The 25,062-nt window shown below is 52.7% G+C and overlaps 2 protein-coding genes across 4 annotated transcripts in view; one reads left to right on the plus strand and one right to left on the minus strand.

Annotated features, from left to right (window-relative positions):
* FKRP (fukutin related protein) overlaps positions 1-15,309 on the plus strand; it is a 43,374-nt gene extending 28,065 nt beyond the window's left edge. Inside the window, exon 4 of one of the 2 annotated variants that reach the window (XR_008310795.1) lies at positions 14,337-15,309. The gene's annotated coding sequence lies outside the window, so the exon portion shown is untranslated. Of the gene's footprint in view, positions 1-11,736; positions 11,870-14,336 lie in introns of those variants that run through there. The other variant, XR_008310794.1, reaches the window with a different exon arrangement.
* Positions 1-25,062, minus strand: part of SLC1A5 (solute carrier family 1 member 5) — a 38,852-nt gene that overhangs the window by 10,721 nt on the left and 3,069 nt on the right. Inside the window, exon 1 of one of the 2 annotated variants that reach the window (XM_053267821.1) lies at positions 11,751-12,310. The exons of the other annotated variant lie outside the window; for it this stretch is intronic. Coding sequence (XP_053123796.1) covers positions 11,751-12,280 — 530 coding nt within the window. The 5' untranslated portion in view covers positions 12,281-12,310. Of the gene's footprint in view, positions 1-11,750; positions 12,311-25,062 lie in introns of those variants that run through there. 2 annotated transcript variants of the gene reach the window in all.

Here is a 25,062-nt window from a genome sequence, read left to right on the forward strand (position 1 = left end):
GCAGCATCTCCAAGATAGGGCTGGGAGAGATTCCTGCCTGCAACCTTAGAGAAGTCGCTGCCAGTCTGAGTAGACAACACTGAGCTAGATGGACCAAGGGTCTGACTCAGCGTATGGCAGCTTCCTGTGCAAGATTGAAGTTCCTAGAAGCCCGATAAAGGGCAATGACTTAGTGCTCACCAGGCCATTGTGTCTGGGAAGGATGGGAGTTGTAGTCCACAGTATTTGAGGGTTCACATTTGAGCACCCCTGATGTACATTTATCTGAGTAACGACCAAGGAGTGTTGTCCAGCCAGGCCAAAGTGGGTCCCTCCCCAAGCAGCCCAATGAAGGCATCCCCTTTTGCCTCTCCCCCCACAAGCACGGGGTATCCAGAGGTACACTGCCTCTGAACCTGGAGGTTCTACAGCATAGAACTATCTCTGCAGGCCTCCTCTAAATTTGTCCAGTCGCCTTTTGAACCCAGAGCCCATGGGCAAGCTGCAGCCAAGGCTCAGAACAGGAAGAGCCATTTGTCCTGGTGGCTTCCCAGCTCAGAGGTCCCTCTTGTAGCTTTTTCCCTGCACCCGCTCTCAGTGTTTACTTCAGTGCGTGGCTCCTGGTTATCTGAGCCTGGCTGCCCAAGAGCAGCCCGCTCTGTTGCAAACTCCTGGCAAGCTCAGATAACCGGCACTTCCGCCTGGCTCACTGGAGCCCAGCTTTCCCTCCAGCCTAATCCCCTGCGTGCCCCCAATGCAGAGCAGGACATTGACATGACCAGGGGATTGACGGGGCAGGGTAGGCAAGACTGAAGTGGGATTCCCTCCATCTGCAAGTCTGAATGCACTTTGCGGGGAGAGCAAGCACCCCTCGCCCTGCAACCGAAGCAGTGCAATCCAAACCGACTCCTCAACTCCATACCCCCTTTCTCAGGAGGCAGCTTCCAGCCCCACCAGGACTCTGCCCCTCCTCTTTCAGCAGACACCCTGTACGGAGGCGGCAGATCTGGGACGTGCACAGGCAACGGGTTCCCTTGAAAGAGATGCCAAGATGCAGCGCCTCCTTGCCAAGGTACCGTGCCCTCAGGAGGAGGCAAAGGCACTTTGCTGGACAGCTTCAGAGAGGCCAGTTCTCACATGCAGGTGGATTCCTTGTACGTGGGGGAGGCCCTGCGTGTCTGGATTTGCCAGAATCCTCGGCCAAGCACAACAGACCGAGGTTCCACACCCGCTCCAAGGAGAGCTGAAGAGCGCTGCCAGGACAGGCCAAGAGGGCCACCCGCTGTTTCCATCAGCGATCAGCCAGGTACCTTCATGCCCTGCTCTGGACTTCAGTAGAGGTTAGCAGCCCTGTCCTATTACCTGCACCCACTTCTGCCCTCTGTGTGTGTGTGTTTAATGTGGTGGAGCGTTCAGAAAAGCAAAGCTCCCTGCAGTATGAAGCAGCGCTATCCGTTCTTCCGCACCTCAGGATTCAACCACCTGGCTCTTTCCCACGTGAAGATCCTCAGTTATATATCTACATATAAAGACAACCGTTCTGCTGCTGAAAAGCCTTGAGCTTCTGGGGTTCTCCTCAGCTTTATCTTGCTGCAAACAAGATCCCCTTTGTATTTTTGCACTGCAGTTTTAGTAAACTCTGCATACATTTCTCTCCCTCTCCACCACACCAGGCCGGGCATGGGCATGACAGGAAATAAGTTGATTTCAGCAAAGCCACCTATTTAGGAGCATAGGAAGCTGCCTTCCACTGAGTCAGACCCTTGGTCCATCTAGCTCCGTATTGTCTGCGCAGACTGGCAGCAGCTTCTCCCAGCTTGCAGGCAGGAGTCTCTCAGCCCTCCCTGGAGATGCCAGGAAGGGAACTTGGAACCTTCTGCGTGCAAGCATGAAGATGCTCTTCCCAGCTAGGTGGCCAAATTTGGCTTTTAAAAAGCCAAATTCTGGCTTACAGCCCATTTGACCCACGAGTATACCCCTTAGGTTCCGGCAACTTTGCGAATGGCCCCATCCCCTCAGGGGAATATCTTACAGCACTCAATTTCTCATTCAAATACAAACCAGTTCAGGCCCTACTTAGGGGACAGTTCATGCTTGCTGCCACAAGACCAGCTCTCCTCTGATTTGGCACAGAACAAAGCTGAGCAACAGGATGCAACTATTCTTCGTCAGAGAGGGAAGTGGAAAACTTACTTCTGCCATGCTGGAACAGATTCCTTCACCTGCCAGTTGTTTAACCCTCTCTGCCCTGAAACACACACATACCCTTGAAACCCCTCCTTTCCCTCTCTTGCCAGCAATTTGCATGTGTGTTGCCAGTGTTTGTGCTCTCTTATCTTCCTCAGGCAAGAATCCCACTTTTTAGAAGGCAGCAACACTGCGGTTTAGCCACGTTGGCAACTTTGCACTGGTTCATACCCTTCCTGCCTGGGGGAAGACATTTCATCCGAGCCGCAGTTGCAGTGGTTTTGCCTTCCCAACTCTACCCTTCATCTTTAATTCATCCCCTCACTTTTGAGAAATCCCTCTTTCCAAATTAAATGCCACTGCATTGGGTCTCCCCCAGCCGTTTTCAGTTTGGGCCCGTGTCCAATTTGATTGTGTCGTAGTTACTGTTTCCAAGCCGTTCAGCACATTTACCACCACATCACCACTAAGTATTCATTCAAAGAGTCGCCTCTCCTCATCAGCTGCACAACTAACCGTGCAAAGGCACAGCTATTTATCTTATCTAGAAAGACGGTCGTTATCTGAATGTACATCTGTGTGCAGAACATCGAAGTAATCGGTTATCACATTTCCTCTTTGGGCTGCCTCTTCAATTTCTTCATCACGAGATCACCCTCAGAGCTTTGATCAGGGACAGAGGAGGAAGTTGTAGTATATCCTGGGTTTTATGGCTGGAAGTTTCTACCTACAGCCATTCTGCAACTGAACTTCTTCCTCTAAACTTTCCTGTCTATTCTACTCTGTTCTCTCTTTGATGTCAGCAGAATCTACTCTATTCGCTTCTGTAGACCTTTATAGCCAGGGTAGCTGTGTCCCACTGATTTCCTACATTCCATCAGATTTCCAATCAATACTCCTGCTATAGCAGTGTGCCGTTCCCAGACTGGGGGACTGTAATTCACCCTTCTTGGCTTGGAGGCTTCTAACATCCTTTCCTTTCTTAATCTGTGCCTGAATACCTGCACCAAGGTTAAGGATCAGCCACAAGGCAGGATGCAAAACCGTCGGTCAAAGTGGATTTGGAAGTCACCAATCAGAGTGGTTAAAACTGCTATGGTGATGTCTGCACAGTAAAAACAGCCTCTCCTGCTTCTCCACTTGCAAGTGGACAAGCAGGTCTTGCTAGTGCCATTCACCACCACCACCACGTGCACCCTCTGGGTACCTTAATTTGGCAACCTAAACCAGGGTTTGCTGTATGCCTGGGATCTTAACCAGGTTTGAAGCAACAAGCCATGGGAGGCATCAACCATTAATTTAGCAGTCTGTCTTTAGTACCTAGCTTCTTTGCATTTAAACAGCCCCACCCCCACCCCACCCCCCGCAGTCAATCAGCTTCTGTTTTCTCCCCCTCCCACCCAAAGAGGTCCTAGCAAACAACCAGACATGCCCCAGATATACACACATGCTAAGAACTATTGCGAATCTCAGTTTAATTTTACCCAACTCATCCTCTCGAATGCATTTCCCCTTGCCTTGCTTTCTCCAACGGAAACACCAAGAGGTGTTTCCCCCCTTTATAAGAAAGTCAGGGCTCGTTTTGCAGGATTCCCAGTCACTTCTGAACAGGAGCTCCTGAGCTGCAGTCTGGGAACTGTCAATGATTCCAAGACTGCAGGGAACAGGGCAGAGGAAAATGCTGAAGAGCCAGGTGGTTGTTTTGGTTTCTGCAAGAGAACTGGACTTGTGGTAGCAGGCATTAATTGTCCCTTTGCTAAGCAGGCCCACCCTGGCTTGCATTTGAATGGGAGACTACATGTGGGAGCACTGTCAGAGATTCCCCTTAGGGGATGGAGCCGCTCTGGGAAGAGCAGAAGAAGGTTCCCAGTTCCCTCCCTGGCAGCATCTCCAGATAGGGCTGAGAGAGAGAGACTCCTGCCTGCAGCCTCGGAGAAGCCGCTGCCAGTCGGTGTAGACAGTACTGAGCTAGGTGGACCAAGGGTCTGACTCAGTATAAAGCAGCTTCCTATGTACCATGGCAGTTTTGTGGATTGCATTTAAGCCAAAAAGCAGCTTGCCTCTTTAGCAGCGAGAGCACCAGCAAGGCAAATATCAGAACGCTGTGGCATATTTTTCCCCCAGCCCACACATAAATCATGGGAAAGGAGGACAAACACCAGATAGGCTTAATTCAGAAGCTTTTCAATTTTTGTCCTCTATAATGGCTGTAATTTCAGAACATCTGGTGGCCCACAAAAGATATACTCAGAATAAATGGTCTTGTCCTAAAGACTGCTAAGAAGTGCTGAACTACACATTTGATGCCAGTGCCTAAGAGTCTGAAAGGAGGTTATGAAGACCTACACAAGGCTGAAGAATTTGGAACAAGAAACCCCAAGTATTTCTCTTTTTAGCCCCCAAATAAGCTGCCTCAACCTAAGTATATGCCTATTTAGGGTCCACAGAGTCAACTTTTGGTGTTTCTTTTAAAAGGTCGTCGGAAAGCAGACATCCTTGACTACACCAGAGCAAGGAAACTCAATACTCAGAGTATGTTGCATCAGACTTGCAGGACACCGCCCACCTCACACCACCCCTTTTCAGATCAGACTCGGCCACGAAACCTCCAGACGCTACGGAAATAGTTTGCACTCAGAAGCCCCCTTGCTGAGCTCCCCACCGCAGAGGCCGGGGAGTTCCCTTACTAGAAACACCTGTGAGCACAACACCGTCCATGCGGCTCCCAGAAACCAGCTGCCCTCCTGCTCAGCTTTTGATCCACCCCCCGCCCCGTAACAGCAGCAGATGCTTTAAATGTCAGCGCTCATGATTCACTCCGCAAGACTCCAATTAGGAAATGCTGACTTTTTTGCTCCAGTACATGGATAAACATTCTGAGGGATCTCGTGGGAGTGAATAATCTTTTGGGGAAGAAACAAGGAAAAATCCAGTCAGCCGAGTTGCACAAGTCCAGAGCAAGTTTTAGCAGGTAGTGCTTGCCACTGGGGGAGCATCTAGATGCACAAACACACTTCCTCTCTGGACTTAATTGCATTCTCAGTGAACCATCCACTGATAGATTTCTTACCTGACAAGATTCTTGGGGGGAAACTACACTAGCACCTTGGCAAACATTGAAAGGTCACAGGTAAAAGCCTCCAGAATGATCAGCATATTTGAAATTGAAATTTCTGGATTCTAGGGATGTGCATGAAATGTGCATGGATCGATTCAAATCCAATTCAAATAGATTCATTTAGATCTATTCAAATTAGCCCATAATCGAATTAGCTCGAATTTGATTTGAATTTAGGCAAAATGCTAATCAATTCAAATGAACTTCCATTCTGTTCAATGGTTCAAAATCAAATCAATTTGATTTGAATTTGAATCGATTCATGCAAATTTTGTTCACATCCCTACTGGATTCCTGACCAAATCCCATGATTTCAATGAGTAAAAAGGCTCACCCTCCACTGTCTGCCTTTAGGATTGTTTTTCAAATACTGTTTGACGCAAACACAGTTGCTAGGCATACATTCTAACAAGAGGAGGACTTGGACAATGATTAGTTACACAAGCCACTAGAGATTAGGGCTTGTGACCTCATGTAAGATGGAGTCTTGTACAACCGCATGTGCTAGTAACGATGTTGTACAGTTAAGCCAAGCCAACGGATTGGTTGTCTGGTCCACGCCTCCCTGTGTGCTCCAATGGCAGAGCCCCTGGTTTGCATGTGGGTGGTGCCAGGTTGAATCTCCAGAAACTGCTAGGACTGTCCCTCTGAAATCCCAGAGAGCAGCTGCCAGCCAGAGTAGAGCAGGATGCTCAAGCAAGCTTGGGCCCCCAGCTCTTGTTGGACTACAACTTCCATCCTCCTGCAAGTGGCAGAGGATGATGGGAGTCCAGCACCATCTGGGGACTTGTGGTTGAGAACTGCTGGTTCAATACTGAACTAAGTGTGGAAGTTACAAGTTAAGGTGGTCACCTTAACTTGCACACTGTGTGAACAGTAATTACTTTGTAGAGTCTCATATATAATGCTGGTTTTACCAATTAGGTTTCATACACCCACGTTCCGTTCTTGTCGTTTGGCTGGAGATCGTGATGAGCCCTGGAAGGAATGCATCCAGGCAGAAATTCAACAGGGTCACATTCCCCATCTCTAGCTACAGATGCAGCTGATTATTTTCTGCCTGGTGCATCCCTGCACTCACAGTGCTTCCCCAAACTGTTACCTTGTGCTGTAAGTCTCCAGGCAGACATTCAACAGGTCCATAATCATCTACATTATTTTTTACTGATGCATCTGACAGATTTCTGTTTGATTTATTGTGACTGTATCCACAGCATCTCACAAATGGGCTGCTAAGTGAATGTGCCTTTAATACCATCTGGTAAACCTGCCAGCATGCAGCTGTGGTCTTCACATAACCTGCACTGGAGTCTAGAGGCCTCATGCCAAATTTTGGGAGGTCTGGAAAGGTTTTGATTTCATGATTGTTAAAACATTCAGGCCTTATAATGGCAGGTCGCAGTTTTCCCCTCAACAACTTATAGCAAAGTGTAACTGACTAAAGAAGTTGATGGAGGAAAGTGAGGGGTATAATTTAACCCCTGCTAACTGAGCAAAGAGACACCTTTTAAAGTGGTGATTCTCTCATATTTAGCAGGGGCAGAGCAACTGGCCCTATCCAACCCCAGCACAGCATCCCTCCAGTGGCTGTTGCTAGTGTCTGCCTTATGTTTCTTTTTAGATTATGAGGCCTTTGGGGACAGGGGACCATCTTATTCATGTATTTATTTCTCTTCTATGTAAACTGCTTTAAGAACTTTGGTTGAAAAGTGGTACATAGATATTTGTAGTAGTTAATGGCTCAGTGGTCTGATTTGGCCCAAGACCAGCTGCATATATCCATAGCCTCTGACCCAATGGCCAAGCCGTTGTTGGGCGACTACATCTGAACGAGCCCAATAGGCAAGAACCATGGCAGCCTTTCCCAAGACGGGGGAAGCAAGCCCTAGGGTCACCCAAAAGCACTCCCCAGTCCCAAGGATGCCAGGGAAAGAGGCTGCCCTTTCCCCAAAGAGCTCTGCCAGCAGCAAGAGGACTGCACTGTTCTCTGTGGTCAGAGGCATCCACGTCAGTCCTACTGGCCACTTCATCCATGCACAATGGCTCGATTCAGAGCAACTCAGCATTACCCCCTGATCTCTGCAGGGTCACAGCAGAGAAGGGGATTGCCACCAGCTGAAATCTCCGGTAGTCTCTCTTCTGTCCACAAACCAACACCACCCCCAACTGAGGTCACACTGGAAGATGCTTCGTTGGCCAAAAGCATAGGCGAGGCCAGGATTGCCCCACTGCCCCGAGCAGAAAGCCCCTGGCCAAGACCCAAGGCAGGGCTGAGTATGCCTCTCCCATCACGGCTCTGCACAGAAAGAGGCTTACTCTCCTGGAGTGCCCAGCTGACTGAAAGCATGAGTAGCACCGGCCGGCAGGATTACAGAAACTGATCATCAGCTTAGGCCAAACCTGAAGACAAGCCCCCAAGTAATTTTGTTTATAGAAAACTCACAGGCTAAGAGAAGTGTCTGGACCTCATGAGGTCAGACCATCTTTAAAAAGAAAACAGGAAAGAACAAAGACCTGCAAATACCAGCCCAGAAGCAAGTGGTTCTTTGTCCAGAAATTTAGCAGAATCCCATTTGCAGGGTGGGCGTGGGCAGTCATGACCAGGGTGAGGAAGAAAGGATGGCCGAGTAAATCCAGCCGCAACCAACAGAACCATTTAAGTTGCATGGCCCCTGGCTGAAGGGGACACATTCGACAGCCGACTACAGGCAGGACCCCACCTCACCCCCGGCCCGATTGTCACGCCTCCGCTGGAATGGGTCCAACGGGACACCAGCCGTGCCTCTGACTCAGCAAGAAGCTTCCTCCTGGATCTCCGGAAATGGCAAACCAGACTTCTTTGGCAAGACTGACAAAGCACTCAGCAGGGAGGAAAGAGAGAAGGGCTGCCACGCTTCTGCAGCAGATTGGTGGGTACAGCGTGTGTGACGCCAGCCAGGAGGATCAAGCACTCAGAAGTTGTCCAAGTTGGACTCCAAGAAAGGGAACCTGCTGAAACTGGGATGGGGGTGCAGCTGCTTCGTCTTAATTTTTCTATGGAAAAAGTTTCCATCAACACTTTGGAAATGCTGATGAAAAGTGGTATCTAAGTAGTGGTATTATTAGCTGCCTCATGTTTCTAGTCCTGAGAAGAGCTCATGCCGACCTGAGGTTTGTGCTCACGTGGCAGCACCTAAAAGATCAGGTACGAGTGGACAGTGTGGTGTTTTGTCCAGAGGAGCTGTACCTGTTGGAAACGTTACTTATTACGAAACAAGTTCTGTTTAGAGTGGAGGAGGAGGAGATAATCTCAGAGTGGCACTACAGTCAGCTGCGCCCACAGCTCCGAGCAATGCAAAATGGGCTTGCCAGAGATCCAAGATTGGGCTGGAGCACATGCCCAGGCACAGGAAGCAAGCAGGCTTCACCTCTCCCTCCCTCCCCGACTTCTCGCAGGGGGAGTCTTCTGGGTCTAGGCAGTGCCTGGACAAGCATCGGGGTACTCTGTGCCTAGCCAAGTCCCAGCAGGTAAAAGGTAGAACTGAATGGATTCAGTTGTGGTCAAAGACACAGGAAGACCAGCGCAGCAGCCATGATGCACATCCGTTTCACAGCCGGTCCTGCCTCTTGGCTTTGCACATCTCAGCCCAGCAATTCTGCTCTCCTGTCAGCTAAGAAAAATAATCTTTATCGGACACACAATGCTGGTTTCTGAGGGGCTCCCAAGGTCCAGGTCAACAAAGAACAAAAGATGGTTCTTTGCATTTTCTAGCTGGGAAGGTGGCCCAGAGACAAACAGATGTGGCTGGTTCCAACCAGCGGACCTTCTTTATAGGACACCTGGATTATATTACGTGGCTATATAGCCTCTCCTCACAGCCCTTCTTAGCCTACCCAACTAGTGGCTGCACAATTCCTGGGCTGGGCCAGTGACTTAACTTAAAACTGCATTCAATAAATGAACAGAAAACGGCCAGCTGTCATGCAGTGTCCACCACATCCGAGAGGGGAGACATGTTCAGAGACAGCGCACCGTGTCTGAATGCCAGATGCTGGAACAGGGGTGGGCTAAGCCTGCCTCTCCAACTACGTTTGAACTACAGCTCAGTTCCATTTATTGTGGCTGGGGATGATGGGAGTTGTAGTCCAACAACTGCTGGAGAGCCAAGGTGGCCTAGCCCTGTGCCAGAGCATGAAAAAGAGAAGGCGGATCTCACTAGGAGAATTTTTCCTGGGAGCTCCTGGCTGGCCGCCAGAAAGACTTTTGGCTAACGCTGCAAGGCAATCCACCTGATCCTATAAAGCAGCTTTGTTGGGCCAGTCCACTGGTCAGTCTAGCCAGCCACAGGTGATGGCTCCAAGGTGATGGCTCCATCCAAGGATGGAGATGAAGATTTCACCTAGTCCTGCTACCCAGGATTAGGACTCTGGCCATTGCTCCATCTAGCTCAGTATTGTCTACACAGACTGGCAGCAGCTTCTCCAAAGCTGCAGACAGAGTCTCCCCAGCCCTGTCTTGGAGAGGAGGGAACTGGGGACCTTCTGCATGCCGATGCTCTTCCCAGAGTGGCTCTGTCCCCTAAAGGGAAGATCTTACCGTGCTCACACATGTAGTCTACCATTCAGATGCAACCAGAATGGACCCTGCTTAGCTAAGGGGTCAAGTCATGTTTGCTGCCACAAGCCCAGCTCTCCTCCTTTCACCTGGAGATGCCAGACATTTCACCTGGGGGCCTCCAACCTGCAAAACATGCCCTCTGCCCTGGGCTCTGGACCTCTCCCAAATCTTATGCTTCCACTTGCCTTCAGTAGCAGCAATGAGGGCAGCTGCTCCTTTGCAGAGATCTCTTCCCCGCTAACCTATTCCGATTTCATCATAAACATGTCCAAGGAAAGCTATTCCCATCACAGCCTTTCTGACTCAGCAAAAGATCCAGATACCACCCTAATCCCAACCTACGCCGGGCAGCGTCCCACTTCTGTATGCCATGTGGGACAAGTCTAAGATTCCCTTTCTGTACATGCAGGGCCCCTCCAACCGGATTTCGTATTGCATCAGGAGCCAGGGAAGGAGGGAGGCAAGGCTGTGCCTACTGTCGTCACAGAACGTTCTGTCCCCCATCAGCAAGAAACTACACTGTATCTTTAGGGAGTGCGCATTTAAGACTGGGGGGGAGAAACACCAATGCTCTTTCTCTGCAGGAAGGAAGGAAAAAAGCACTGTTGATTTCATGGCTTGAGATGTGCAGTCCTTTTAAGCAGGGAAATACTCTAGCCCATAAAAGCCCACGGGAGACATAATGGGAGAAAGGTCCGATTCTTTCGTTCTTTAGAAGAAGTAGCCTTTGTCCTCAAAGGCCGTGTCCCTCCAGGGGGCCCTCGCCAGACCAAGAAGGGGCTTCCTAGAGACTGCACCAGCAGGACAGACCAAGGGACACCTGCACCACTGCTTCAGGGCTGCGTATTCGAAACCACTTAAAACCCCTTTAACTCGGGCCTAGCCATATCGTAATGTTTCAGTCAGCCTCATGGTCAGGCTAGTGGAAGCATTTCAAACCCGGTTTCTAGCTCCCTGCAAAGGGTTCGTTCAGAAGGCTCCTAAATATTCACACTGGGCTTTCTCTCCCGCCCCACGCTTAGGAAGAGGGAAAGGATATGCGGAGTAATAAGATGCCCCTGAGGATGTCCAGAGTGCATTCCCTGTGGCTCTTGAGGGCTGCTTCACACGTGCTCACTGACCAGGTGTTGTGATGCGCCTCAAAGACACTGCCGAATGCGTGGAAATCTCTTCCCGTCGGAAATACATCATTTTTAGTTGCCCCCAGCAGACATTTGCTTTTCCTCTCCAGCATTTAATACATGTGAGTTGTTTCTTGAGACTGATGCTGTAAGTCGGGATGGGGATGGGGGGAGTTTTCCAGCCTTGTCTCTCCAGATGTTGTTGGGCTACCACTCCCCAAAATCCCCACCACAACGGGTAAATGTAGCCCAAACACATCTGGGGACCCAAGATTGGAAGATACACACCCCAAGCTATAGCCAATGAATGGTAACAATGCAAACAGGAGTCTGGCCTTCTGCTCCACACACACACACCTGGGGTCATGGCCTGATTAGAGGGGGCAGCATCTCCACAGGAGAGGCAAACCCCAGCATCTCTCTTTGGAGAGAAAGGAAACTGGTGCTGTGTTTATTCAGCATAGGATAGACTACGATTCTACAGAGTGCCAGAGACTGGTCCCTGCCCCAAGGCGCTTACAATTAACAGTTGACAGTACTCTCAAGAGTTGGGCCAGGGGGCCCACGTAAGGCATGAGTATGGTTTATACGGGGGATCGGCTCGGTTGCATTTCCTTCATGCAAATGTGGGATGCAAGCATCATGATCATACCAGGGGAGGAAGAATGCCTCTGTGCATGTTAAAAGCGCTCTCTCTCTCTCTCTCTCTCTCTCTCACACACACACACACACAGCGCCTCCTGCTCACCTGATGAGGTCCAGAAAGGAGTCGACCACCTCCTTGGGCTCGGGCACGGCCTCGGCGGCCCCGAAGGTCGCGGGGGGCGAAGCGCCTTGGCCGGGCTGGATGATGAAGGCCAGGGCGACGCCGATGGACGAAGCCAGCAGGGTGGTGAGCAGGAAGAAGAGCATGGCCCAGCCTCCCAGGCGCCCCAAGGCGGCCGGGTCCAGGCTGGCCGCGCCGGCCACCAGGCTGCAGACGACCAGCGGGAGGATGATCATCTTCAGCAGGCGGAGCAGCAGCTCGCCGGGGAAGGAGAAGTAGAGGATCTGCATGGGGCCCAGCCCCACCTGCCGCACCGCCAGCCCCACCACCACGCCGGCCACCACGCCCGCTACGGTCAGCAGCACCAGCAGGTTGGCCCGCAGGCAGCCGCGCAGCCGGGCGGCGCCCAGCCGGCCCGAGGAGACCCGGGCGCCCTCCTCGGCCATCGGCGCCCCGATGTCCCCGTTGGAAGCGCCTTTCTCCGCGCTGGAGAATTTCTCCGCCACCACCATCGTTGCGGCAGGCAGGGAAGTCTTTGCACCGCTTCGCTTCGCCCGGGGGGGGGGGGGGGCTGGAGTTTGATTTAAGCGATCAGATAAAGATATGTATCCCCCCCCTCTCCAAAAACAAAAGGGAGGATCTGGAGCGCAGCAGGTGCTGGAAGCGAAGCGGACTCCGGTTTATTTATTTGTTTAAACCCGTCCCCGATCTATGAAGGGGATAAGTTTCCTGCTCCCCCCACAAAAAAAAGTGCCACGTGGGCGGCGAGGCGAGAAGTCTTCGTCTCCCCCCAAGAGATGGCGACCGGCTCGCAGGGTCCTCCCCGCTGGTCCTCTCCCAGCTGCCTCTCCCAGGGGGCCCGGTGGCGCCGGGAGTGGGTCGCCGCCCGCCACTGCCGCCTCCGGGTCGAGCGTCCTCCGCGGGATTGCCCGGCCGGCTGCTTCTAGTCCCCACGTGGCGCTGGCGGCCGCCGCTCCTGATGCAACCGAGGGCTGCGCTTGCCTCTCCAGCCACCCGAACCCAACAGCCAGGCGGGACTTGCCGGGCAAAGCCGCCCATGCAAACTCCTTTTAGGGCCCAGGGAAGGGCCGCCCACTTTTCCCGCAGAGGGAAAAAAAGAAAGAAAGACGTACGCGCCATGGAAGGCCAATGGGAGGGAGGGCGCGCAGGAGAAGTCGGCCCCGGATTGGCTGGAGACGTCATCGGAACTTGGGACAAAATAGGTGATTCTTAGTGGGGGGGCGGAAAGAGCCGCCGAGGAAGGAGGAGGCGGGAGAGGCTCTCGTTTACATATTTAAAAAGCCGGGAGGGGAGTACTTCTTGGAAGCCAATCAAGGGGCATGTGGGCGTGGCTTGAGATGGGGCGGGGGCAGAGGAGCGAGTAAAAGGGTGTCTCTCTGGAGTTTTTTCGAGCCCAAAGGGCTTTCCGCCGGTTCTTGCCTCCTCGGGCGGGTTTCCCCTGTTGCGTCATACAAGCAAAGCGAGGGAAGCTGGGGGGCGGGGGAGTGTCCCCCCCCCCCGACAAGTAGTTTATCCCCCACTCCCAGTTTATGGGAGCTCGCCCACTCACAAATGCACTTTGCCCATCTGGCTCTCCGTGTTTTCTGGCCCCTTGAACTCCTAGTTAATTAAAGTAAGGTTGTGCCATGGAGTGGATGTCGACTCCCGGCGCCCGCAGAGCCCTGTGGTTGCCTTTGGTAGAATAGAGGAGAGGTTGACCATGGCCTCCTCCCATGCAGTATGAGATGATGCCTTTCAGCCTCTTGAAATTATAAGGAAGCGGATGTAAGGTGGGCATTAGGAAGCATTCACTAACTGTAAGGGCTGTTTGGCGGTGGAACTGCCTGCCTCATGCCACGGTGGCGTCTTCTTTGCTGTAGGCTTTCAAGCAGAGGCTGGGCAGCAGCCAGTCTGTCAGCGATGCCCTGGCTGTTTCCTGGGCTGAGTAGGGGGCTAGTCTAGAGCCCTCTACGGTCACTTTCAGCTCAGCGAGAGAGAGAAAGGGCTGCGTAATTCAAAGGAGTTGGACATTGCTGGGCAGCCGAGGGTGGCCTTGCACGAAGCCCAACAGCAGCACCGCTACGTTTCGGGCTATAGGCTGAGTTGCAACCCAACCTCCCCTCCCCTCCCCTCCCAATGGAGCTGTGAAACTGACTAGCTCCCTGGGCAGGAGAACCAAGGCAGCCCTTGGTCTGAGTCTGGAATTCCTGTAGAAGGCAACATTCCTCTGCAAGTTAAGACAAAGGCATAGGGATATAGGAAGCTGCCATATAGTGTGTATTGTCTACACAGACTGGCAGCGGCTTCTCCAAGGTTGAAGGCAGGAGTCTCTCTCAGCCCTGTCTTGGAGATGCTGCCAGGGAGGGAACTGGGAACCTTCTGCTCTTCCCAGAGCAGCTCCATCCCTTCAGGGGATTCTCTCACAGTGCTCACACATGTAGTCTCCCATTCAAATGCAAACCAGGGCAGACCCTGTTTGGCAAAGAGGACAACCCATACTTGCCTCCACAAGACCAGCTCTCCTCCCTCCTGGCATGGTCTCTCCATTGTGAGGTTCTTTCCCCTTAGCCAGAAAAGCTGTTCGGAGAAAGGCAAAGCCACCCAGAGAAACGTGAGCCCAGAAGTTCGGTGTGTGTTGCTATGGAGACCTGTGTCTGCCAGAAGCGGATGCCCACAGAGCCCCTGAAGGTGAGCCGACTTGCTTCCCTGCAAGAAGATGCAAACAGGACGACAAAGCAGGCTGGAGCGGGGAGGCCAGATGGTAGGTTTCTGAGGACTCATTAGAAAGCAACGCCATGTGAAAAAGGACACGGAAAACCAGCTGTTCGCCTTATCCAACCCCCAAGAGGCTTGGACTCACCCACCCACATACACTGGACGGCCATCGGCAGGAAGCAAACATTCATGATGTGCACAACGCGTAACTCATTTACAGAACTCATTGCCACTGGCTCTGATGGCTCTTGACACCCTTACGTTCCTACGGTGTCCCTTGTCATGCAACTGGTGAATAGCAGAGCTGGCTTGTGATTGCATTTATTTCTGTGTGGGCACTAAAGGCCCGCAATTTGAAGAGGCGTGCCTATCTGCCACTCGATCTGCTTGTGAGTCAGCACCCCAGCTTGACACTTGAAGTTGCAGGTGAGGGTGCCTCTGCAAAAATATGCTCTTGTTTGTGTGCCAGCTTTTGCATGTATGCACCACACAGATGCACAGAGAACAACAGGAACACAGCAGCAGAGGCCCACCTTGGAAAGGAACGGTGGAAAGGAAAGTGACAGAGAACTCTGGGACGGGGACCGACAGCCAGAAGTGCATCTAAGTAATGTTGGAGCCTGGACCTAAAGGCCTTTGGAGCCCCCCGCCACCGCAAGTTAAGCATAATCCTCTTACAGACACACACACCATGACACATGCTGTATTTTTAACGTGTGGGTTCTTGAGGGCACAAACAGCAATTGAACTCACAAGAATGTAAGAATATAAAACAGGTATATTCATGCAAATATGCATTAGCGGAAACATTTCAACACACAACATATTCCCATCCCACATATTTCTTCCCCCCCTCCCCCCTTTGTCTCTAAAGCACCCATCACGGGTCACAATCACACTTGGCCGCCAGGCGCAGTGCAGACCAACAGCAACCACACTCCCTGGGACAGACTAAAGAGGATTCGGGGAGCCCCCAGGGGGTGTGGAGGCCCCGGACTTCAGCCCCAAAGTCCAGGGGTAAGAGCACCACTGCTGACAGCCTACTCCAAGCCAGCGTAGAGTGCTGGACTAGGACCAGGGAGATCCGAGTTCAAATCCTCATTCCGCCATGATACTTGCTGGGTGACTCTGGGCCAGTCACTTCCCTCTCAGCCTAACCTACTCCACAGGGTTGTTGTGAGGAGAAACTTAACTAAGTACCCCACTCTGGGCTCCTTGAAAGAAGAGCAGAATAGAAACATTTAAAAAAAACAAAATTCTGCACTTAAGGGGTCATAGTTCAGACAGTGGCACAACATTGCATGCAGATGGCCTCAGAGGTTAAACCATCATTTCCCATTTTCTATTCAAACCCCTTGTTGAAAAGTGTTATACACATATTCTCAGTAATAACAGCCATCACCACCACCCCTGCCATCTCCAGCAGAAAGATCTCAGCTAGCAGGGCTAGGAAAGACCCCTCTCTGCCGGAGCCATTGCAGCCGTGCTGGTGCCGGTCAGAGTCCTGAACCAATGGACAGATTCGTGTGTCCACTTGCATGGTGTTTAATCCCTTCCATGTCCCCACCTGAAGACACTGCCATCGATTGGTGGGATTCCTTCTCGCAGTTTGGGCAATCTGTGTCTTCAGAAAGCCTCCGCAGGCCCAGCCACTGGAGGCTTCCTTTCCATTGATGGAGGCTGCATGCTCTTTCTAGATACACCCTCAGGAGACACCGATGGGTCAGCCTATTTGCTATTAACAACAGAAGTCCGTTGCTCATTAATTAAGGACGGCGCAGCCTGCCAGGACAGTGCATTCCACGCACGTCGCTTTTGCAGAGTGATCTCTTTTGTTCTCCAGATCTGGCCAGCCCCCATGTCACGCCAAGTCCCTGGACCATGGGAATCCTGGTCTGGAATGATAAGCTGGCGGGATGAGCTGTGTACCTCATTAGGAGGCCTCCAACCTGTCTCTGTTTTGCCAACAAGAAGGGGTCTTCATCAGGGCAGCTTCTGGGCTAAGCTCACTATAGGAAGGGCGGTGTATACACTGAATACATACGCTTGCAAGGACGTTGCTATCTTTTCCTCCCAAGTCAGTACAAAAAGGCTCCATGATTTGCTACCAGCTGGAACTCTGACTGCCCTGCTTCTTCAGGGCATGGATGGCCAACGTTTCTGGAGGTGCGTCATTCTCCAGAGAGTGGTCTGGGGGGCCAAAGTGTGTATCGCCATATAAACTGACTTCCTCGGGGCGGCCACGCTCCATGACCAAGGGGCAGCCACGTTCTCCGGCCTAGGAGCTGGAGCCAGAAGGGTGTGGCTCCGCTGACCAGGCCAAGGCAGAAGGCCGGTTTCCGAGTCACGACCTGAAGCTGTACAGCACAGGAACTGCCTAGTCTGGGCACGGCTGAGCCCACAGAAGGGCTGGGAGGAAGCAGGTCCGGCTGGAGTTGAGGAGGGTGGTGGGTGGGCAGTCCCATAGGCAGGGGCCACGTCAGTAGCAGCTCCTCCTAAGGAGACGGGGGAGGGGACACGCCAGGAGGCTGTTAAGGATGCTCCTCTCCCACCCTGCAGACTGCCTGCAGGCTGGCCATGTGTCAGGTAGAGCTGTGTGGTAACTGCACAGCCCTGCCAGATGTACGGCTAGCCGGCAGGCAGCACAGCTCTCAGGCAGATTAAGATTGAGGAGCAACTTGAGCTAGCTGGCTCTTTGGCACGCGCAAACACACACACGCACACCGCGCACACTGTCTCTTTAGGAGGCGCTGCTACCGGTCCACATGTTCCACCCAAGATCCGAAACTATCGACTGGAGAACAAGGACGGTCAGAGATGGGGTCCTCCAGTACCCTGGACAGATCACAGAGAGCAGAGACAACTTAACCCAACACAGGCGCCCTTATATAGGCCCTGCTGCACTTGACTGCCCCTCCCAGGCAAGGAGAGCCTTCAAGGGGCAGTCCTCTGTCCTCCTGGAGCCGAATGCTCCATGACTCCGGCTTCATTCCTGCCTGACACGTTGCCAGGCATGACCTGGAGAGTGCAAAGGCTTCGGTGTGGACTGCGGAGGAGCGGGTCAGCCGCCCCTTGGAGGGATGTGGACCCAAGGGTGCTGTCCCTGGGAGTCGCAGTGTGGGGGTTTTCTGGCTTGAGGGGCTCCTGACCATGAGGCTGGGTGTTGGTGCCCTATTTGCCCTGCTGGCCCTTCAGAGCTGGCCAGACCTTCCCACTCTGTGTCAGAGCCCTGCCTGCTGTCCATGACGGCCAGCTTGCTGAAGCTACAGAGTTCTGGCTCAGGCCAGCGTCTGGACGTACCCTGCCTTGAATTCCAGCATGGAAGAAAGGCGCTGTAGATGGCATCGATAAAAACAGAATGAAACCAGTTGTGTCAGGCCCCGAGAAGTGTCTCCCCGGAGACCTAAAGGGTCTTGTTGTGAGAGATCCAAAATCTCAGCAAGTGAGGAAGCAGAGAGACAAAGGAAGCAAACTCTGGCCAGTTCCCTTTGGTACCTCTTCCCCCCCAGCCCACGGTTAGCCTTGCCAGGTTGCTCAATCGAGGCTTGGATGTCAAGAACTCCGAAAAGGCCCCAACTTGCCAGTTGCCTGCATTCGCAGGATGATTACACCCTAACTGAGTGATTACCGGCTGGGCTCTTGCTTCAGGGACAGGGCAATTTTCTCCACAAGACATAGCAAGAAGTATGTGTCTTAATTATTGCTCTTTGTGGAAAAGACAAAGAATGCACGCACTCCACCACATCAGTGACGGGAATGTTCTCTTCTTGCTAGGACACCTTTCCAGGTATTTGGCCTTCTGCCTTCCTGCTGCTAGATCCCTTGTCTCTGGGGGATTCGGAGAAAGAGGAAATTAAATCCCAACCATAGCCTTTAATCAGCAGCGAGTCAGTGCACATTTTCCCCATAATATAGAGGTTATTAAATGAGGGTGCAGTCCACATGCTTGATTGTGCAAGTTCCTTCATTAAAAGGGGGGGAAAGATGGGGGCTGGAGATTGCTTTATTGCTGGAGAACATCAGTCCCATCCTGTAGTCTTTGCCAAACTGTGACTTGTGACACTTCTAGGATTGGGAGATGGCCAATTTGCAGAAGGATATGACTGTCTGGAGGCCTTTGCTGCAATTCAGAGCCCAAGAGCCTTCATCTGGGCTTATTCTGACCCAAGGGTCTGCCCTGGAATGCAAGTAAGTAATGGTCCTAAATGCCTTCTGAGCATCTGCAGGGTCCCTTTCCCAGCCCAGCAAAGAAATGTAGCTGGTGTGTTCTGCACTGTTTAAGCTGCAGCATTTGGTGTAAACTGTCCTGAGCCATTTTTGGAAGGGCTGTATATAAATAAAATAAAGAACGTATGGAATTCATTTCCACAAGTCATGGCGGAGACCCCTGGTTTAGATGGCTTTAGAATGGGATTAGACAAACCATGGAGTGCGGTGGGGTTTCCATCAGCACTAAATAGCTAAACTGAACCTCCATGTTCAGAGGTAGTATACCACTGAATTCCAGTTGCTGGAGACCAGCAGCAGGTGAGGGTTCTTGCCTTCATGTGCTGCTTGGTCGGTTGGTGGCTTCTCCGAATCACCTGGCTGGCGGCTGCAGCAACAGGATGCTGGACTCTGCGGACCTTTGATCTCACCCAGCAAGACTCTTCTCCGGGTTTACGTTCCGGGACAGCTGGCATGGTTGGTGCCAGTAGGCCTTCAGCTGCAACCCCTCCCCAGATGAAAATAAACCTAGTTACACACCACAATATTTGCTCACAGTACAGCCTGGATAGCCCATCCCATTCCTTCCCTCTCTACTGCTTTGTTACCCCAGCCGCCTCCTCCTCCTCCTCCCCCCTTGTCTGCCCCCCAAGAAATGCAAGCTGTTTGGGGCAAAGTCTGGCTTTGCTTTCATCGACTGCATGCCTGCACAGCTGAGGCATGTGCAGCTCACACAGCCACATAAGGCACCAGGGTTTGACTCTCCGGGTTTCGCTGCCTAAGTGCCAGGCGTACTGATGGCACAGGCAGGAAAGCAGAACAGCGTTCAGGGATGATTGGGTATTAAATTGGATACATTACACTTTTCTTCTGAGGAATGCAAGTGCTGCTGTGGTCTGCCCTTATTAACCGCCCCGTTTCCCCAGATCTCCCCTCCAGAGGTGGCCCAACCCATTGTGGCACCCGAGATGCCAAACCCCACTTCTCTCCTCGTGCTTCTTGCAAGGAGTTGTGAGGAGGAGAGAGGCTCCTTGCAAAACTTAGGAACATGGGAAGCTGCCCTATACTGAGTCAGACCCTTGGTCCATCTAGCTCAGGATTGTCTACCCAGACTGGCAGCGGCTACTCCCAGGTTGCAGGCAGGAGTCTCTCTCAGTCCTGTCTTGGAGATGCTGCCAGGGAGGGAACTTGGGACCTTCTGCGTGCAAGCAGGCAGGAGCGCTTCCCACCCCTAAGGGGAATGTCTTGCAGTGCTCACACATGTTGTCTCCCATACAAATGCAAACCAGGGCAGGCCCTGCTTACCAAATTCACACTTGCTACCGCAAGACCAGTTCTCCTCCCAGAGGAGGGTCAGAGCAGTCCCAAAGAGCTGCTCTGACGGCAGCATCAGGAGCGGGCGGTGCCTCCATCATCCGCCACCCAAGGCCACCTCCCAGCCTTGCCTCATGAAAGGGCCGCCCTGCTCCTCTCCCTAAGAGCTGCTCAGCCCGGTAGTCTCAACTTCACCCCTTTGTCTACCTAGGACCTTTTCTTCGCCACTGGCCACATGACCGACGCAGTGCAGAAAGGGGGAAATTGCCCCGCTGGTCTGGCTTCATGCCTCTAACCACCTTTCTCCCAGTGTTGATTTCTGTGAGGAAACAGGCATTATAGATCACCTGCAGTGACATGGCAGTTGCTGTCACTAGAAAGGTCTCCTCCTGGCTGCTTGCCTTGTTTTAATAGTGACTCAGGTGTTTCGTCTTTCTGTTTGACTTTGGATTCCAACTGCGGAAAAGATGTTGGCCACCTTGATCCGGTCGTCCGCAGGGCGTGGCTTTCCATTGCACATACAATAATCTTTCTGATAAAGGGACTAGTACTGGAGGAGGAGGACAGGGTGCTTAGCTGCCACTGCTAACCGTGTACCTGCCTCCACCTTCTCCAGGCATTTGCTTTCCACGCAAGCTTGTACCAAGGGTTCCATCTGTCTGCCTTTGTCTCGGAATGGCTCCACTGATGACTGCAACACCCAGACGGACCAGACCAGTCCAGAATCCTGTCAAAGTGACCTCTCGGACGCCACCACCACCACCACCACCACCACCACACACACACCACCCAACAACAGCAGAGGAGAAAACCAACAACAACAAACAAAACAACAACAAAACAACAACAGAAGAGAGCTGGTCTTGTGGTAGCAAGCATGACTTGTTTCTTTAGCTAAGCAGGGTCCACCCTGATTGTATATGAATGGAAGACTAGAAGTGTGAGCACTGTAAGATATGGAGCCGCGCTGGGAAGAGCAGAAGGTTCCAAGATCCTTCCCTGGCAGCATCTCCAAGAGAGGGCTGAGAGAGAGTCCTGCCTGCAACCTGGGAGAAGCCACTGCCAGTCTGTGTAGACAATACTGAGCTAGATAGACCAGTGGTCTGACTCAGTATATGGCAGCTTCCTATGTTCCTAACATGAGAGCCATTTCCCACTGTTCTGACCTTTACTCCGTAGCACCAGGAAGGGCTACACTTCCCAACACTCTGTGCATGCCCTCCAAGAAGGTGCAGGGGCTCAAGAAGGCTCTGTTCTCCTTAAAGGAGCCATACACACACCCCAGTACTGGAGAAAGTGCAGCGCTGCAGGGTGAGCATAGTCATCTCTGCATGGTGCCAGGGGGACAGAACATAAGAGCATAAGAACAGCCCTGCTGGATCAGGCCCAAGGAAGCCCATCTAGTCCAGCATCCTGTTTTCCACAGTGGTCCACCAAATGCCTCTGGGGAACCCACAGGCAAGAGGTATGAGCAGCCTCTTGCCTCTGAGGCGGGAGGTGGCCTATCGCCCTCAGACTAGTAGCCGTTGATAGACCTCTCCCCCATGAATTTGTCCCAGCCCCTTCCACAGCCATCGCAGCTGGTGGCCATCACCACATCCCGTGGCAGAGAATTCCGCAGCTTAGTTACGTGCGGTGTGAAAAAGTCTTTCCTTTCTGAAGGTCCTAAATTTCCCGGCCTGTGCCGAGGAGTGAGCTTTGGCCAACGCTTCCCGCAGGCCCCGCAAACCATGAGTCCAGGTGCCACACTTAGGTCACGCCACTGGCCCCGGGGCCTTACAAGGACGGGCACTGCCCAAGCCTGGTCCTGTCGCCACTACACGACACTGCCCCTCCCTCTGAAGCCGCCTGGCGCGAAGCCATGGGTCTGTCTCAGGGTTCTTCTCCGTCGGGCCCAGGAGCCCACGGCAGTGCCCGTCAGCCCTAAGTGGGGCTTCCTGGCTAATTGTTCATTGGGCTTGTGCGAAGTTGCCAGTTGTTGCTGGTGTGCAGTGTTGTGCTTTGCCCAGGGCTGGGAGGGGCTGCCCTCCCTCCAGGGAAACGCAGCCCTCTGGAGCCGGGACAGATGGCCCTTCTGGCTCCGTGGGGAAGCCGCCTGCCTGGAGATTCCACATAGCCATCGGTGGCAGGACAGAGCGGAGAGAGTTCAAACACAAAACCAAACCACTCACACCTATTTCTGGGTCTAACTGCTGCTCTCCACCTAATGGTATTCTTTTAAATTCGTTCTCCGCTGTACATATGCTTTGCAGTCCCTTTGTGGATTACTTGAGAAGGGCCATTCCTCAGGAAGTATTCATTACCCTCCATTTCTAAACCAGCAGCCCTAAGTGTGTTGACTTGGAAGTAAGTGCAGCCCAAACGTATGGGCTTTCCTTCCAATTCATCGCGGTCAGCCTGGGCTGTTAATGTTCCCCAGCCCTCTAGAGAAGGAAAGGAAATGATGCTGAAGGTGTTGAATGGGGGCCATCACAGACAAACATGTGAGGGGCCATAAACAAAGACCACGGCAACCCTGCGGTTCAGCGTCATTCGTATTTGCCCCCGGCTGTCCTTCCAGCAAAATGCTGGTGCTGCTGTTATTTCTCATCCGTCAATCAAGGAAGTGGAAGGTTCGGGCTAAGAAAAAAAGAGCAGCAGGATAACTCAAGAATTAAAATGCCGTTAGCAGCAGAGCAAATACGAAATAGCTGGCTCGATTGCATCAGTAGCAAGAACAGCAGCAGCTGCTGCAGGAGAGGCGCGGAGGCGACCAACCTATCCGTTTCACATCCTTACCCCACTTCCTGCCCCCCCAGCAGACCTATCTGTGCATGAGCAGCTGGGCCTGTCTGGTCAGAAGCGGGTGGGGGGCGGATAAGTGTGTCAGCTGGGCTCCTTCCAGCAGAGCAGGGCTACTCAGCCTTGAGTCCCCAGATGTGGTTGGACTACAACTCCCATCACTCCCTGCCCCAACAGTCTGGATGATGGGGGTTAAAGTCCAGCATCCTTTGAGGAGCCAAGGCTGAGAATCCCTGCAGGTGCATCTTCCCTTCCTTGAGACTGTTTCCCTGATTAAAGTAAAGGTAAAGTGTGCCATCAAGTCAATTTTGACTCCTGGTGCCCAGAGCCCTGTGGTTTTCTTTTGGTAGAATACAGGAAGGGTTGACCATGGCCTCCTCCCGCGCAGTGTGAGATGATGCCTTTCACCATCTGCCTATATCGCTGCTGCCCGATAGAGTACCAGCGGGGATTCGAACTGGCAACCTTCTGCTTGTTAGTCAAGCATTTCCCCACTGCACCACTTAAGGTGACGTCTCCCTGATTAGCCAGGACCAAAGCTCTGCTAACATGAAAGAGGAAATGGTTATGGTGCCAGGTATTTTCTAGAAGTGCTGCTGCTGTGTATGGATAGCAGCACAATAAAGAAGTGAAGCGTCACCCCACCCCCCCGCCCCACACCCGTTCACACATACGACTTGATCTCTGTATCGGAGCCAAACACGTTTACAAGGGGTCAGCTAGCCATGGGCAGGAGCCTGGCCTGCAGCGCAAATGGCTAGCCCGGCTTGCACAGGGCTGGGTGGACTTCCATCAGTGCTGAGGCTGCCACTCCCCCATCTGCCCCCCCCCCACCCACTCACCCCCTGGTTCTGGCTCCTTTGCTTTCAGCAGCCGTAGCTTGCAATGCAGACATAAAGCTGGACCAACCACCCCTGGCATGAAGACAGAGGAGACGAGGAAACGTCACCTGCCTAATTGCGGCCTGAACCCGCATTGCAGCTCCTGCCTGCATAACCCCGAGGGGGACACGAGGCCAGGTCTGCTCTGTGCAGCCTGTGGGCGCAGTCCTCCCATCTCCGAAGGGGGCAGTGGCCTTTCTGCAGTGGGAGGCTAGGAAGAGGGAGCTCCTCTCCCCGCCACGTCCGGCCTGCTGGAAGGTCAGCCTGCGTCCCACGTCAAAGCCGGAGCACTCTGTCAACAAAGCCGGCGTCCCAGCCTTTGTGCCAGAACTGGCTGTTCAAGTTTCTCCACTCCAGAGCTGCGATCTTCTGATGTCCTGGAAAGTGGGATTGTGGCAGTGGTGGCAGCATCCGCGCCCTTACAAAGGTCCCCTTGAAGGGAGGAGAGCTGGTCTGGTGGGAGCAAGCAGGAATCGTCCCCTTTGCAAAGCAGGGTCTGCCCTGGTTTGCATTCGAATGGGAGACTTCATGTGAGCACTGTGAGATATCCCCCTTAGGGGATGGGGCTGCTCTGGGAAGAGCATCTGTGGTCCCAAGTTCCCTGGCGGCATCTTCCAGACAGGGCTGAGATTCCTGCCTGCAACCTCGGAGAAGCCGCTGCCAGTCTGTGAAGACAATACTGATGGACCAATGGCCTGACTCAGTATATGGCAGCTTCCTCTGTCCCTAACATAAGAAAAGCCCTCATACAGCAGCCAGCCAGGAGTATCTGGGCAGCCCACCAGCGGGGAAAGGAGGGCAACCTGCTCCTCTCTTTGCTCTCCCCTAGCTTCTGGTGTTCAAGGGCATGCCCCCTCTGACCCTGATGGAAACATACAACTATCCAGATGCTGGTCTTTGACCATCATAAAGTTGATTGGTTGGTTGATTACAGCTATCCAGCCTAGCCTAGTAGCCATCACAAGCTCTAGCCATGGATGGTTGAACCCCCTTTAAGGAGGACCTGGAGGGCTGCCTACTCCCCCGTCGCTCTGCCTGGCCCCTGAGACCATGCAGAGGCTCTCCGGTGCAGCCCACCACCTCCTGAAGCACAATTGTCGGGGACATGTGGGGGAGCCTTTTCAGGGCTGGTCCCGGCTCTCTGGAACTCCCTGCCCCTTGATCTTAGGCTTACCCACCCACCCTGTTTAGTTGAACAGATGTTGAAGACTTTCCCCCGCCTAGCAGGCCTCTCCCACCTCTCTTTATGATTTAAATGACTGTCTTCTCCTGCACTTCTACAATTTGAGAGACTGTTTTACTCTGTTTTGCATGAACTGTGCTGTAAGCTGCCACGAGATCCTTTATGAAGGATGGTGGCAGACCAGTATAAATATTCTAAATCCATAAAAACTGTC

Source organism: Hemicordylus capensis, chromosome 7, assembly GCF_027244095.1.
Source record: "Hemicordylus capensis ecotype Gifberg chromosome 7, rHemCap1.1.pri, whole genome shotgun sequence".
Classification (NCBI taxonomy): domain Eukaryota; kingdom Metazoa; phylum Chordata; class Lepidosauria; order Squamata; family Cordylidae; genus Hemicordylus; species Hemicordylus capensis.